Source organism: Oryzias latipes, chromosome 15, assembly GCF_002234675.1.
Source record: "Oryzias latipes chromosome 15, ASM223467v1".
In the NCBI taxonomy this organism is placed as follows: Eukaryota; Metazoa; Chordata; class Actinopteri; order Beloniformes; family Adrianichthyidae; genus Oryzias; species Oryzias latipes.
In genome coordinates this window covers 16,967,397-16,980,727 of record NC_019873.2, presented here as the reverse complement: position 1 = coordinate 16,980,727, position 13,331 = coordinate 16,967,397, and the positions used below count along the sequence as shown (strand labels likewise).

The following is a 13,331-nucleotide window of genomic DNA, read 5'->3' as shown; positions in this document are numbered from 1 at the left end:
TAGGTACCTGAAGACTTTCACACAAATGCTATTGATGTATTTTATTTAAATTTTCTCTCTCTCTTTTGTTTGCATTAAATAAATATTCCATCCATTCGTTTAAAATTTGTAATCATAATTTATATTATTTACCTAAAATGCACTGATTAAATTGAAATACTAATTTTATTTGATACAATTACAATTTTTAAGCAAATTTGTCTTTGTCTTTAAGCTGTTTGTGAATCTTAAAACACATAAGTTATGCTAAAATATAAATTTTATAAGAAAAATAAACTTTTATTTAAGGGAAGGGAAAACAGCAAAATGTCAGGGCCACAGACAAAAGGCGGAATTTAGCATGACAATATGTCCAACTACAAGTGAATGCAGCACAAGTTGCCACAGGCTGTCAGCTTGCGTGGAAACCACCGGTCATTCCCGCACGTTTCCCCCAGAAAACAACATTTAAACAATCACGTTGTTGTTTTTTTGCTTCTGACAGAAACTCAAAGGCAGAAATGCAGTCAAATATCTCATAAACACATTAGAGATTCTGACAAATCGTTTTTCTCAAGTGGGAAAACTGAGATTCTTGCAGGATTCCTGAAAAAAACAAAATCGAAAGTTTTTCTGTGAAGCGTTGTGTATTTCTTTACATTGATTTCCCCTTTCTATGTTTGATCAAACATAGCTTCCTTTAATTTGAAATCCATTTTGCTCCAGCTTTCAGCCTTGGACCCTTCCCACATTCTGACGTCAGCTGGTGTGAGTTTTCTCCCCATCCCAGCGTCCATCCGACGCATTCACATCAGCCTCCCAACAGGGATGTGAGGTAAGTCACAAACCACCATTATAGCGGCGAGGAAACTTACTATATTACCTCAAAAGCGCTAAAACCAAACTGTTGTGTTCTAAAAAGGCATGTTTTAGCTCAGCTGTGCCATCATACTGAGGGAACGTGAAGCAATCTCATGTTACATGGCATGGTTGTACATTCCTGAGTTATGTAATACAAAGATTGCAATGATCTGTCTTCATGGACAAGAAACAGCATTGATGATTTTCCATAGATGGAATTTCACTGCTGCGTGGGAGTTTTAAAAGGGTTTTCTGAGTAGCTTTATGAAAGCTGACCCACAAAAAGACAACAATCTGCTGTTTGAGGCATTCCAAGTTTCATTTTAGTACTTCCTATTCTCAGTATTTGGACATATATGCATGTCTTGCATTGTACCTGGCTCTGATACAAAATAGGACATAAATTAAGCTGTATGTCCTCTTTATAGCTTCTCTGGACTGTGCAAAGTGTCTCTGATGGTGAAAGTAACAATTTTCCTGCTCACATTCTCTGATCGATAGTTCCTAACTAAACTGTGAATTTTGCTTCTATAACTGGAACGATCTCTTAGGTCTTTTTCAAAAATAAAGCTTCATGTGTGTCCATAGCTTGCACCAATAAAAACACCTTGGATTTCTTTGCTTTACCTCAGGTTACCTTTGTCTTGTACGGCAACAATGGTTCAATTGAAAAAAGGTTTTGTTTTGTTTTTTGTAATATTGAGTCCTTGTCATGACTTGTGGCCCATTTTGGATGTAATCTAAAATAATACTAAACTAAATGAAGATTTTCTTGGAACTGCTTTTAATCTACTACAGGGGTCAAGGGTTAACAGAATTAAGGATAGCATAATCTTACTAAAGTGTGTGTAGTTTTATAATCTTTTTTTGTCATTCAAGCCTGTATTCGCTGAAAGTCGCCACATATTAATGCTTAGGTTTTTATTTGAGAGAATTAAAAGTTACACAAAGTTGTACAGATTACAATAGAGTTCAAAACATCTGAACAGATTATCTGATGATTTATTGAGATTTTTGTTAGTCCTCATACAAAATTAAAAAGAAAACTTTTCTTTCTTGTTTTTATCGGAAACATCAAAAAAGCAAAGACAAAGGAAAGAGTTATTTCCCAATTTTTATTTTACAAAGCTGTTTCTCTGTAATATAACAAAATTACATTGCTGCTTTCACTTAGTTAAACAAACTTATTTTCTTTTGCTACACCCTGCTCTTTTGCTTCAACCTTTTCTTGTACTTCCTATTGTTTGTAAATCGAAGAATAAAATACTTAAACTTTTCCCAACCTTTTTGTTGGACCAAAAGTGTCGAAACATAATTGGACTTTGGAGACAAATTTGTGCTTTTATTGTTTTTACCCGGCTGACTGGCTGAACGTTTATTGAATTTTGAAGAAACTGAATCCATAGTTTTGGCAGAGAAGTAAAACCTGCGAGTCAAAAATGCTGCAGATAACAGTCTCTTTGTTTAACCTAGCCCAAGGCCAGTGGAAGAATGTAGTGGTCAGCTCTGTCCGGGCGTCAAAATAAGACACAGTGTCATGCTCCTGCCCTGATACCGATGCCAAACCAGGAAACCTACCCAGACCTTTGGAGAAGCCAAGATTTCAAAACACTGTTTTCTCTGAAAATTTCAAAGCGGTCTTCCTCCACAGTTATAATTTTCTGACTGTGCGCGTATGTTTTTGCATGTGTAATTCAATGAGGGCCCGCCGTGCCAAACAATGTATCCTCATGACTGTGGTTCAGGAAGAACACACCCTTCACAGGCCTTTTGTGTGTGCGCTCTGATCCAAACCAGCTGTCGGCGTCCACAGTGCTTTTTTTCCTCTTTCATAATGAAAAAAAAAAAACACATTTTGATGACAAATACATTAGGGAGGAAACTTGAAGCATTTCAGTGTGCTTTAAAGCAGGAAAACTGTTACGTGATAAACAGGAAGGGTTTTTTCAATAACCTTTGCTTTGATTTAAACACCAATGTTATCTCACAAACTATTTACCGGTATTAGTTTTAGATGTCAGTTGTACATTTCGTTTCCCACTTCTTTATAAAGATTTTAAAATCCTTCATTGAAAAAAAATTGCTGTGAAGTGGAAGTTCAAGACAGAAACTTCTGACCCTTTTGAATGATACACAGAAGTTTCATTTTTATTTTTACTCATCTTGTTATAAGTTACTGTAAAAACGTAGGGACATTTCCTCAAATATGACTAGAGGTCCCTTTTTTAGTTACCATAAATCTGTGATTAAATTAGTTATGGTTGATGCAAATATTTAGTACTGGAAGGGGAGTTTTGTATGCTTGCAGAGAGAAAGAATATTCTGTAGTCAGACTATATCTGTATTTACTCTTATTGTAGATATTTTTGTTAAATCTGATGCACAGAGACTGAATAAACATCCTTTATTCTAATATTGGATTCTAAGGAGTACTGGTTACACTAAACTCAACCTTGGAATAGATTCTAAAGGTTTGTTTTAGTATTAGGAATATTAAGAATCATTGGTTGTTGACTCTTTTTCTCCAGGCTGAACACTGAAGGCCTCATCGTCTTCACAGCCACTCTTCAGCATGTCTTCAGGGACTCCCTTCCTCTCATGATGCCTGTCTTAAACCCGCCTTCGCCTTTCCTCTCCGCCCTGCTTTGTGTCTCTGTGCTCCTACATCCATCGATCCCCCATCTGGTTTATGTCACCCACAGCAGCTTCTTCCACTACTCCTGCAGCCAGGACCCTCCGCCCTGCAGCACCTCCCTGCTGACAGACTGCTGGTGCAAAGAAGTCCAGCTCTCCTCTCTGCACCGTCCCCAGTCGTACTCAGCTCTTGCTTTGCAGATGAGACATTTAACTGTCTGGTTCACATCGCCGGCCAACGCAGCACGGCTGCTCAACCACTCCAAGGTGAAACACCTGACCCTGATCCACTGTGGGCCTGAAGGATCCAAAGGATCGGCTTTGCTGTCTGTGGAGGGGCATTTCGTCGTGCAACACCTAGAGAGGCTGACAGTGGTGAACCTGTCAGAGGGACCGTTTGGTGTTGCAAACAGAGCCAAAACCACAAACTCCAACCCAGAGAGAGAATACGGGTCTCACTTAGACAAAAACAGATTCAACTTGGACACCAACATGGATTTTATCGAAGACGCGATGGGAGATTCTTTAGCTGCGTCCTCAGTTCAAGTCCAAGACATCTTTCTGGGGAGGGAGCTCGGAGCGGCCTATCATGAACAGGCCCGTCTGGGAATCATTAACAGCTCCGTGCTGGACTGGGGGGCGATGGCCAAAGCCTATACGGTGAAAACACATATAGGCAGTGACGGCGCTCTGCCCTTCCCTGACTTGCACTTACCAAAACTACCAGAGACATCTGAGATATACGTCAGCTTTGTCTACAGTTAAAGAAGAGCTTAATGTGAATATTTTATGTGAATATTTTCTAGATTAAAAGACTAAACTTCCAATCAATCAGCAAAAGAAAGCGTACCATAATATTTTTGAAATGGGACATAAAACTTGTTCAAGTGTAAAAATTCTCATAAGTGAGGATCACAGACTCAAAACATATAACTAAACATATCCCATAACTACAAGGTCACAAATGAGAAAAAGCTCATGCTGAGATGGTCAGCTACAAATGCTATCGTTTTCAGGCTGTTTTATGATGTGTGTTGCAATGTGACGTTTAAGAGGATTTGTCAGCGGATTCCGTTTTGTTTGTAACAAAGAGTCAGCAAAAACCAAAAAAAAAAAAAAAAACCCTCAACACTTTCAGCTGATTTGGACATTTTCTTGACCATGTTTTCCTTCATGTCAACTCTGCGTTCTCACTTCTGCTTCCTTCAGTCCTTTCTGAGTTTGAGGCATCAACTGCTTTTGTTTTTTTAGATGGTTGCATCAGTTTCTTTTTTAAGTTATTCCACAAGGTGGCAGCAGATACATTTGACCAAAAACCAAATTGAATCTCAAAAAACAGTACAGTATAATTTTGTACATTTTTGAGCAGCTTGATGAATTAGCTGTAAAACAGCTGACATGTTCTAAAATAAATAACTTATACTCATCAGTAGATGAAGAAGCTTTGAAATATGCATATAAAAAACCCTCAGATTAGATTAAAAATGATGAAGTCATTTAAATCAAGCATAGTCAGGAAGGAGTTAAACAAACAATGAAGCAAAATTCTGGTAAAAGAACTAAATTAACGGTACAATAAGCAGAAGTCAGTTGATGTTAGTGCTAACACAGACTTTGGCTAAGCTCAGCTTAATGTAAATGTTGATATTTTGGTTAAAGCTATTGGTATTTAGCTGAATAATGATTTTTTTTTTTTGTTAAAAAAAGAGAACACCCGTCTTAGCCAGTAGCAAAGTAAACAGAGAGAAGCTGAATCCTTTTTGTCTAGGACTGTCTGTTATAAAATACAGGTTATGCGTTCTAGGCAGACACAAAAAGTGTTAAGCCCTCAGGTAAAGGACTTTTTAGTAATGCATTTACATTTTTTGCTCTTCAAACAACATGCTCTTCCATGTAAACCTTTTTTTATGTGAAAAGTCTTACTAGATGATTTAATTGTTTAAAAAAAAGCTTTGAAATACAAAAACAGTCCTGAAAAACAATTAAATACTAAGGAATTATATTAATATTAAGTGAAAATGCTGTCAAATATACATTTTTCTATGGGATTACTCACATCAGAAACTTTAACTACTGGCTACTAAGCATAACCCTGAACAAATAATTTCAATCAGAAACAATGAGCCAGACACCATTAGAATAATAAAGCAGGCTTCTATTTAATCTAGTAATGTAAATCTTTATTCTTTCTTTTTAATATAAATATTGGATTTCAGTTCTTTTACATTATAGAAACAAAATAGCTGGTAATCCTGGGTTTTCTCATTTTTGTAAGAAAGAAAGAGTTTGTTTTTTGGAATAATTTGGAAACGAATTCAAAATATTTGACCCGTTTTACCAAACAGTGAAGTTGTCGTCACCCAAATATAAGTTCTAGGGGTTTTTGTAGATTAAATCCAACAATTTCAAATGAATGTGTTTTAATTTCACAAATTCTTGGAGTGAAACTTTTATTCTCTCTGTTATCCACTCCTCAAGTAATCTAAAAGAAGTAATTCCACATAAAAGGAAGACAGGTCCTATATGAGGGGCATTTTCAGTTTGTTGAAACTACTTTTTTTTGGAACGCTTCGAATTTTTTCTCTTTCTTAATGTTGAAAATTTTTCAGTGTAATATTTTTTCTTATTTAATTAAAAAAAAAATGTTACATTTACTTTATTTAGGATTTGTAAAAACGACTTTTGAAAAAGAAACAAAGAAATGATCTGGACCAAGGGTAAAAAAAGAGGGTCCTGAATCTGCTCCAAACCCCAGGAAGTCATAGACAAGTCCTGTCAGGAGCTGCAGCGCACTTCACCTCTGCATAGACCTCAGCATCCCTTTAGCTGGTTTGCTGCAGCCCAAACCTCATTCGCTGCTGCAGCTGAAACTCATCTGTTCACAGCTCAGGTCCCTTCAGCAGATCCAAGGTGACTATTCCATCAAATGTGATCTTGCAAAGGTGCCCTGCAACATTTGTTTCTTTTGTAAAAAATCACACCAACTGTTCCCACCAAGCTGGTTGGTTGCTCAGTCCAGTCTTGTGTAGGTCTACAACATTGTCTTTGACATCTTTGAACATATTGAGAATTTTAAAAGCTGAGTAAGCCTTTTCTTTTTTGTGGGCAGGTGTCTTTTAACCAATTTAAGGTTCGGAGTACATTAATTATAAGATTTATGCTAATCTTAGTTTATACCTTCAACGAAATGCTCTTTGAAGGCCCACAATCTAACTGATTGACGAGCAACTGAATAATTACTTCAGACAGGTTGGCGGTCTGTCGCAGGGCCACAAATCACACCATGAACACTCACATTCACACCTAAAGTATAGACAATTTAGAGTAACCAATTCACTATGAAGCATGTTTTTGGACGGTGGGAGGAAGCCAGAGTCCCCGGAAAAAACCCACACATGCATGGGGAGAACATGCAAACTCCACACAGAAAAGTCTCTCACTGGTGTTCTGCTTCAGAGCGCTAACCACTATGCCACTGTATAGCCACCATTAAAAGTCCATTTAAAAAAAGTTTTTCACTGCTTTTTCTATGTTTCTTTCTGTATAAATGCCACACCCCTTTAAACACCGGCAGTAATAAACCCACTTGTCTGTTTGTGTGTTAAAGTGTGGGTACAACGGAAAGGTACTGTAGATGGGGGGAGTTGTAATGGTTTGTAATGAAAATTCTAACCACCAGATGGCAGTGTGATCTATTTCCCCGAGGCTGGGACAGAATAGAAATATCAGACAATAAAAAAAATGCAGCTCAAAGCTGTTTGTATCACAGCAGGTTTGACTGTAAAACAAAGGGATAAGTTGACCTTCATGATCAGTGTCAGGTCTCCATCTGGAAGAAGCTTTGAAGCTCCTGAACAGAAATGGGAAAACACGATCTTTGTTTAAATTGCTTGAATTTCTTATTTATTTCAATTAATGAGCTATAATTCTAGGCAAAAAATGTTCACATGAAACTTTATGCATCTTAAGCAAAAATAGAAGATTTTACTTAGAAGCACCCTCTGCAGTTTCCTGCGTTCCTTTCCTTTAGCGTCGTCATGGTTCAAACACCAAATATTTACTCTGCAAACTTTTCCAACACAACTTCCTGTGTCTTAAGTTTTGTGTACATGTCTGCTGCAAACATAAAAACATTCTGCCTTGTTTTCTTATGGTTGCGAATTATTTTTCTGTTTCAAATTTTACAAGTCATGAAGATTCACAGAGGACAGCATCTCACTCCTGTAGTTGTTTTGTAGGAAATGATTAAACAAACTATATTAGGGACACAACACAGCTGATAACATGATCAAACTACGGCTAAAGTCATATTTTAATTCAACGTTGTGTTCCTCAAAAGTCCTTTAAAAAAATGGACAGCTTAAACAATTAAAAAATGAGTAGAGCAAGGTAACTCTTACCTTCTTCAATGCAGAAACACTAAACAAAAAGGAAAAAAAGAACATCCATCCATCCATCTTTAGAACCTGCTGAATCCCTTTTGGGGTGAATGGGGTTACTGGAGCCAACTAATGGGCAAAGGTGGAGTACACCCCAATAGCTTGTAAAGTTCCACCACCAACACACACTCACCTAAGTGACCGTCTAGAATAAAAAAAATCCATCGAGGATTGGGAGGAAGCCGGAGTGAAAACCCACGCATGAAGAACCCACAGCCGGGATTTGAACCAGGACCATATCACTGTTAGGTGACAAGGCCTTTGCTCAGCAGATGAAGCGGTGCACCCACAGGGGAAGTTCCACTGCCTAATATGCTAACATGAGGCTTCCATGTTTTAGCATGTTGTTTGACTGGTCAGCATGTGACAGAAATAGGTTGAGGCTTTTTTCTGTCCTGTCTGTCCTGAAAATCAAACTGATCCAATTAAGTTAATCATTAATTAAAAAAAAAAAAACGAGTTGGTGAAATATTTAAAGTTTTAACTTTTGGTCAACTCGAGACAAAATATATTTTTGAAATTACTCATCAAAGTAAATGTTCTTTATTTATTATTGCATTAAAACATTTACCCTGAAAAACTTTTTGCATTTAGACAGTTAATAAAAAAAAACTTTAGGGAAACATTTTGAATAGTTTCTGAATGTTGATTAATATGTGAAAAGTAGATAAAAGAATATGCTTATTTGCTGCTGCCTATCACCTTTACAAACGTGTGTTGTTGTTTTTTTAATTTAGTCTAACATATACATTTTTTTCTTATATTGAAAATGGTGATTGTGTTGATTATTTTGTAATGTTTTGCACGTTTTTTTTTGTATATTTGAAATAAAAATCTAAATCTAAAAGGAGAATCTAAATGGTCAAATAAAACAAAGCAGCAAAAAATTCTAATAAAATAAAAAGTAAAACAAAAGGTAGGCTAATTTAAGGAAAATGTCCAAAGGTATTTTGGTCAATAATAGATTTTTTTCAATGAAAATCGTACTTATATGTTATAATTTATAATATTTAAGTAAAAAAATATGTTTATTTTGTTATCTTGTTTGAGCATTGCTGCCAAATGACTGCTATTAGGTTTTATTTCACATAAAGGTTAGCTCAGTCTGAAGCGTTTAAGTGTTGCTGTTGTGATTATGATGTTTGCACGCAGAAGTGCAGCTGGTTTTTGTGCATGTCCGTGATTTCATGTGTGATTGGATAATGGCACATGTGAGGAGATGGCGAGAGCGCACGTGAGTGAGGAGGAAGCGCTGACACCTGCTGGAGAGCCGCCTATTTGCATGATAAAGGCATTGAACGCAAACTGATGCCGCCTGTTGATCCCGCACCTGAGAGGGTCAGCGGTGGTGGACAGAATCCAGGATTTTCAGATTAAAACACATCCAGGAAGAAAAGAGCGCATAGAAATTGATTATGGCGCATGTGAGATGGGGAAAGATTTGGGGATTTATGTGGGATTATTGGCAATTTTGCAACACTTTTTTGGATATAAGTAAGCTGAAAAAATGTGAACATCCCATTTTTAAAACTAAAAAACGTGTTCCTGGATTGTCAGTTCCACTCTTCCTCTCCTGCTTCCCTCCACCAGAGTTTTGCGCCACGCTGGCACCGTCTCCTCACCGGCAGTTCAGCAGTAAAACATTTTTATAATCAGCCGTTATTGTTCGCCGCCTCCTTGTGGGAGATGCGCCCATGTTCATTTTTTAAAAGGGCAAATCAGCCATAATTCAGTTTATAAACTGCGGCGCGCGGGGAGAAATGCCTGTATGAATATTCATTAGAGCCCGTCCGAGCTGCCAGGCTCGGTGATTCATTAGGCATATGTAAATATCACTCACTTTAATTGGTCCTAAACTGACTCAACATAATGTTGTCATTAGCAAATTATTACTTATTTGTGATACTAATGGTACGGTGTTGCGCACAGACCCAGAGCTTCACATGTATGATTGCAATTACAGCTCTTTTTATTCAAAGGATGCCCGCAGGACCTGATGGATCTGCATCCTGTGAGCGCGCGAGTTTCGTGGCACGACAGCGGCTTGAGTCCATCTAGAAAACGCATAAGTGAACTGATCAAAAAACACTTTCTTTTGACCTTTAGCCTGAGAGGTGAGCATGTTGTGTTATAATTGATCATTAAAAATATAAGTGAGCGTCTGGATTCCAAAATAATGTTGGTTTTGAAGGGTGAAGGGTTTGTTAATGTCCACAAATCCAAGAGGATTTGTTTTCACAGGTCTGAATTCATATGTTTGAACAAACTATATACAAGAACGTCTGAGAGAAAAGAGAAAGAAATGCAAGGACATGGTAAATGACAGTGGCATTCAAAAAAGGACTATTTAAAAGCACAGAAACCCAGTTGAAACCAGTTGAAAAATAATAATTATAGCAATAATATCACAAGCTGTCAAACCTTGAGTTAAAACTGTTTACTGTTCTAGGTTTAGTTTCGTACAACAGAATTGTTGTCTCATTGTGTTTAGTCATGTCTGTGAGCCCCAGGTTTCTCAAAGCTAGGGTTGTTCAAATGAGAACAACATGTCAGAGATGTTCTTAGTGCTAAGCCATGCAGAGACTTGCTCATGAGCAGAGCTGGCTATTCTCTGAGGGACAGGAAGCCAGAGTAAAGACCTGAGGTAGGATGTGGTTGTACCAACCAGTGTTCTGGATAAACTGCAGCTCCCGTGCAGCGTGTTTACTGAGTCCAGTGAACCAAAAGTCATCTAATCTGGTGGAGATGAACATATGAAAAAGTCTCTCTAGGCCAGGTTTTAGACAGTACCTTTTATTTTGTTAATGTTCTCTAAGTTACATCCGGATAGTGTATTCAGAGGATGCCAGCTGGACTTTTATGATTCATCTAAAAAACTTATTTGCCATTCATCTTAGCAGCTTCTATAGTTTTTCTCAGATGAACCTTTCAAGTTTAGTTCCACTGAAGAACAGAACCCAGTGAAAAGATGACCTGAATGACCTGCTAATGATCTTCGTCATCGTGACCGTTAAAGTTCAAGAATCTAAAATTATACCAAATAAACTTTTAAAGTTTTAATTATTCCTATATTTGAAAAGGTTATCTGTTTTTTCTGTTTTAGCAGGAAGTTGTTCTACTTCCATTTAGAGATCTGTTGGATGCAGTGACAGAATAAGTCCACTCGTCTTTTTTTCACCTGCTGTGAGTGAAACATAAATCTGAGTGTAGTGTGCAGAGTAGCGGCAGGATCATATAAAATCTGAGAACTTACTTATTCTTATCTGAGAGTATTTGTTTTTGAATTTGAGGTAAAAGATCTGTTATTAGACTCATTATTTTTTGACATCTGCCCCATGATTGATCTTAGATTCAGTTTTTTAACATTACTTAAGTTCTCAGACAAACTGGAACACTTATTTTTTTCTTTATAAATAGTTTTTCATGATATTTTATTGGTGGAAAACAGAAGAATATCCACAAATTATAATTCTTTTCATTTTAAAAATGAGATCCTGAATTTTTGTTGTAAAAAGCCAGTTTTACCTTTGACTAGTGTTTTCGTCTATTGAGCCGTTTATCTTCAAAGAAAGCTCAAACTCATGGGGTTCACACTACGCCTCACACTAGTTTACTGCTGTGACCAAAAAAAAAAGTACTGCTGAATGCGTTTAAAATGAAGAGCTTTTCTACTTGCCACAGTCTGCCTGACACGGCTCGGTTTGGAGTTGTTTTATAGAGGCAGCAGCAGTTTGAAACAACAACCGTGACAAAACAGGCCCACTAAACAGAGGGAGAGGCAGAGATGAATAACAGTTTTTGTGTGTGTGGCGGAGAGAAGGAGCGAGGAAGCTAATAAACTAATGTGATGGATGATCTCCTTTCCCCAGAGGGACCAGCACCATGTAAATTGGCCCACACAATGCATTATGGATAAGGCAGTTGAGATTATAGCTTGTTAATGTGTCCCTCCCCTCCCACCCCCTCTCTTTATGCATTTCACTGTGGGTCCCTCTGTTCCGGCTCAGGCAGTGACATGGTCACCTCATTGTCAGGGGCCTGGATCTTCTGGGCGCAGATGGAGAGGGGAAGCGGTCTACCGCTGCAGCGCTCGGCAGGCCTCATTAGAAAAGTCTGTGGGTGTTTGTGTTGCTTAAGCTCACGAGGAAGCAACAATCAAAGAGCTCACAACAGCTGATTTGGGTTTTAGCTGACATCAGTGACAGAACTGACAACAAAAGGGCAAATTTCTAGAACTAACATGCAAGCACCAGAAGAGAGAACTGAACATATGCTTCCTTCCTCACTTATCAACCCCAACCCCCATCACTCCCCCAAGTGGGTGAACACCCCAACCATTAATTCCTCCGTCTATCCCTCCTCTTTTCTCCAAATTACAGGCATGTCCTGCGTCTTTGGGTCTGCCTGTTGTAAGTCTGGCAGAGCGGACAACAAGCTGCTCTTAACAGAAATTTTTTAACAATTCTCTCTCTTTTGCTAGAAATCATTCTGTTTGGCATTTATAGATAATTTTATGTGGATTTGTGGCCGATTTAACCAAAGAATCAGTTCAAATGGGTGAAAAATGCTAAGAATTGGTCTGGTTTTGTTTGCCCTCTCACACGGCACTCTCAGGATCAAACCAAAGACCGAAGCAAAACGAAAAGCTGGAAACATTACACATTTCCAACCACCACTCACTTGCAGGCGGTATTGCTCAAATGAGACTGAAAAAAGGCAACTGGCCAGTCCTGCTAATCCTCTAGTTTGTAATATAGTAAAAAAGTGCCTGCATCACATCAATACACTGTGTTTACTCTATTAGACATTTTGCTCAAGAAAGGTCTTTAGCTTTGTTCCTGACACAGAGATTTCTCCAGTTTCTCTTCATTTTCAGAGATGCAGAGCATCAATTTGCAAAGTCTTTGTCAATTGACATTAAGGAATCTTGATTTTAAAAGGATTGCATCACAGATTGAAGAGCCTCTTGTAGTTATGAAGACTCTGTCTCTAGATATCCCTTCTATGGATATTCATGTTAGATTTCTCATTTACTCATGTGACAATTTAACTGATTCTCTCTCACCTATACGCTTTTTAAAACATTTTGTTCTTACTTTGGACTTGGAAAATAAATGTTTTGAGGTTTCAAGTGCATTACTGATTAGTGATGAGTCAGTGGTTTTCATGGGTTTTTTTTTTTTTGGGGGGGGGGGGGGGGTATTTAAACAGAAAAACATGGAAAACAACTTTTGTAAAAAGTAAAAATGTTCACACTGCAGCAGTCATTAAAGTGATTCTTCATTTAGCTGCAAATAAACAGTCTACAGACAGGTTAGCTCTGATACATGCAGGGCAAAATCCATCTGTCTGCAGGATTTCCTTTTCTACACGTTTCCTTTGAGGACCTGTCTTTCTCCCAGACTCCATAAGAGATGT

The 13,331-nt window shown here is 37.8% G+C and overlaps 1 protein-coding gene across 1 annotated transcript; it reads left to right on the top strand.

The window, feature by feature from the left end:
- The first annotated feature begins 684 nt into the window (after positions 1-684).
- LOC110013875 lies at positions 685-8,356 on the top strand. The gene is made up of 2 exons (XM_020700433.2): positions 685-814; positions 3,369-8,356. The coding sequence occupies exon 2, from the start codon at positions 3,439-3,441 to the stop codon at positions 4,237-4,239; it is 801 nt and encodes a 266-aa protein (XP_020556092.1). The 5' UTR covers positions 685-814; positions 3,369-3,438; the 3' UTR covers positions 4,240-8,356.
- The last annotated feature ends 4,975 nt before the right edge of the window (positions 8,357-13,331 follow it).

Excerpts from the sequence above, each read along its gene's own strand:
- LOC110013875 (XM_020700433.2), top strand. The coding sequence starts at position 3,439 with ATGATGCCTGTCTTAAACCCGCCTTCGCCTTTCCTCTCCGCCCTGCTT.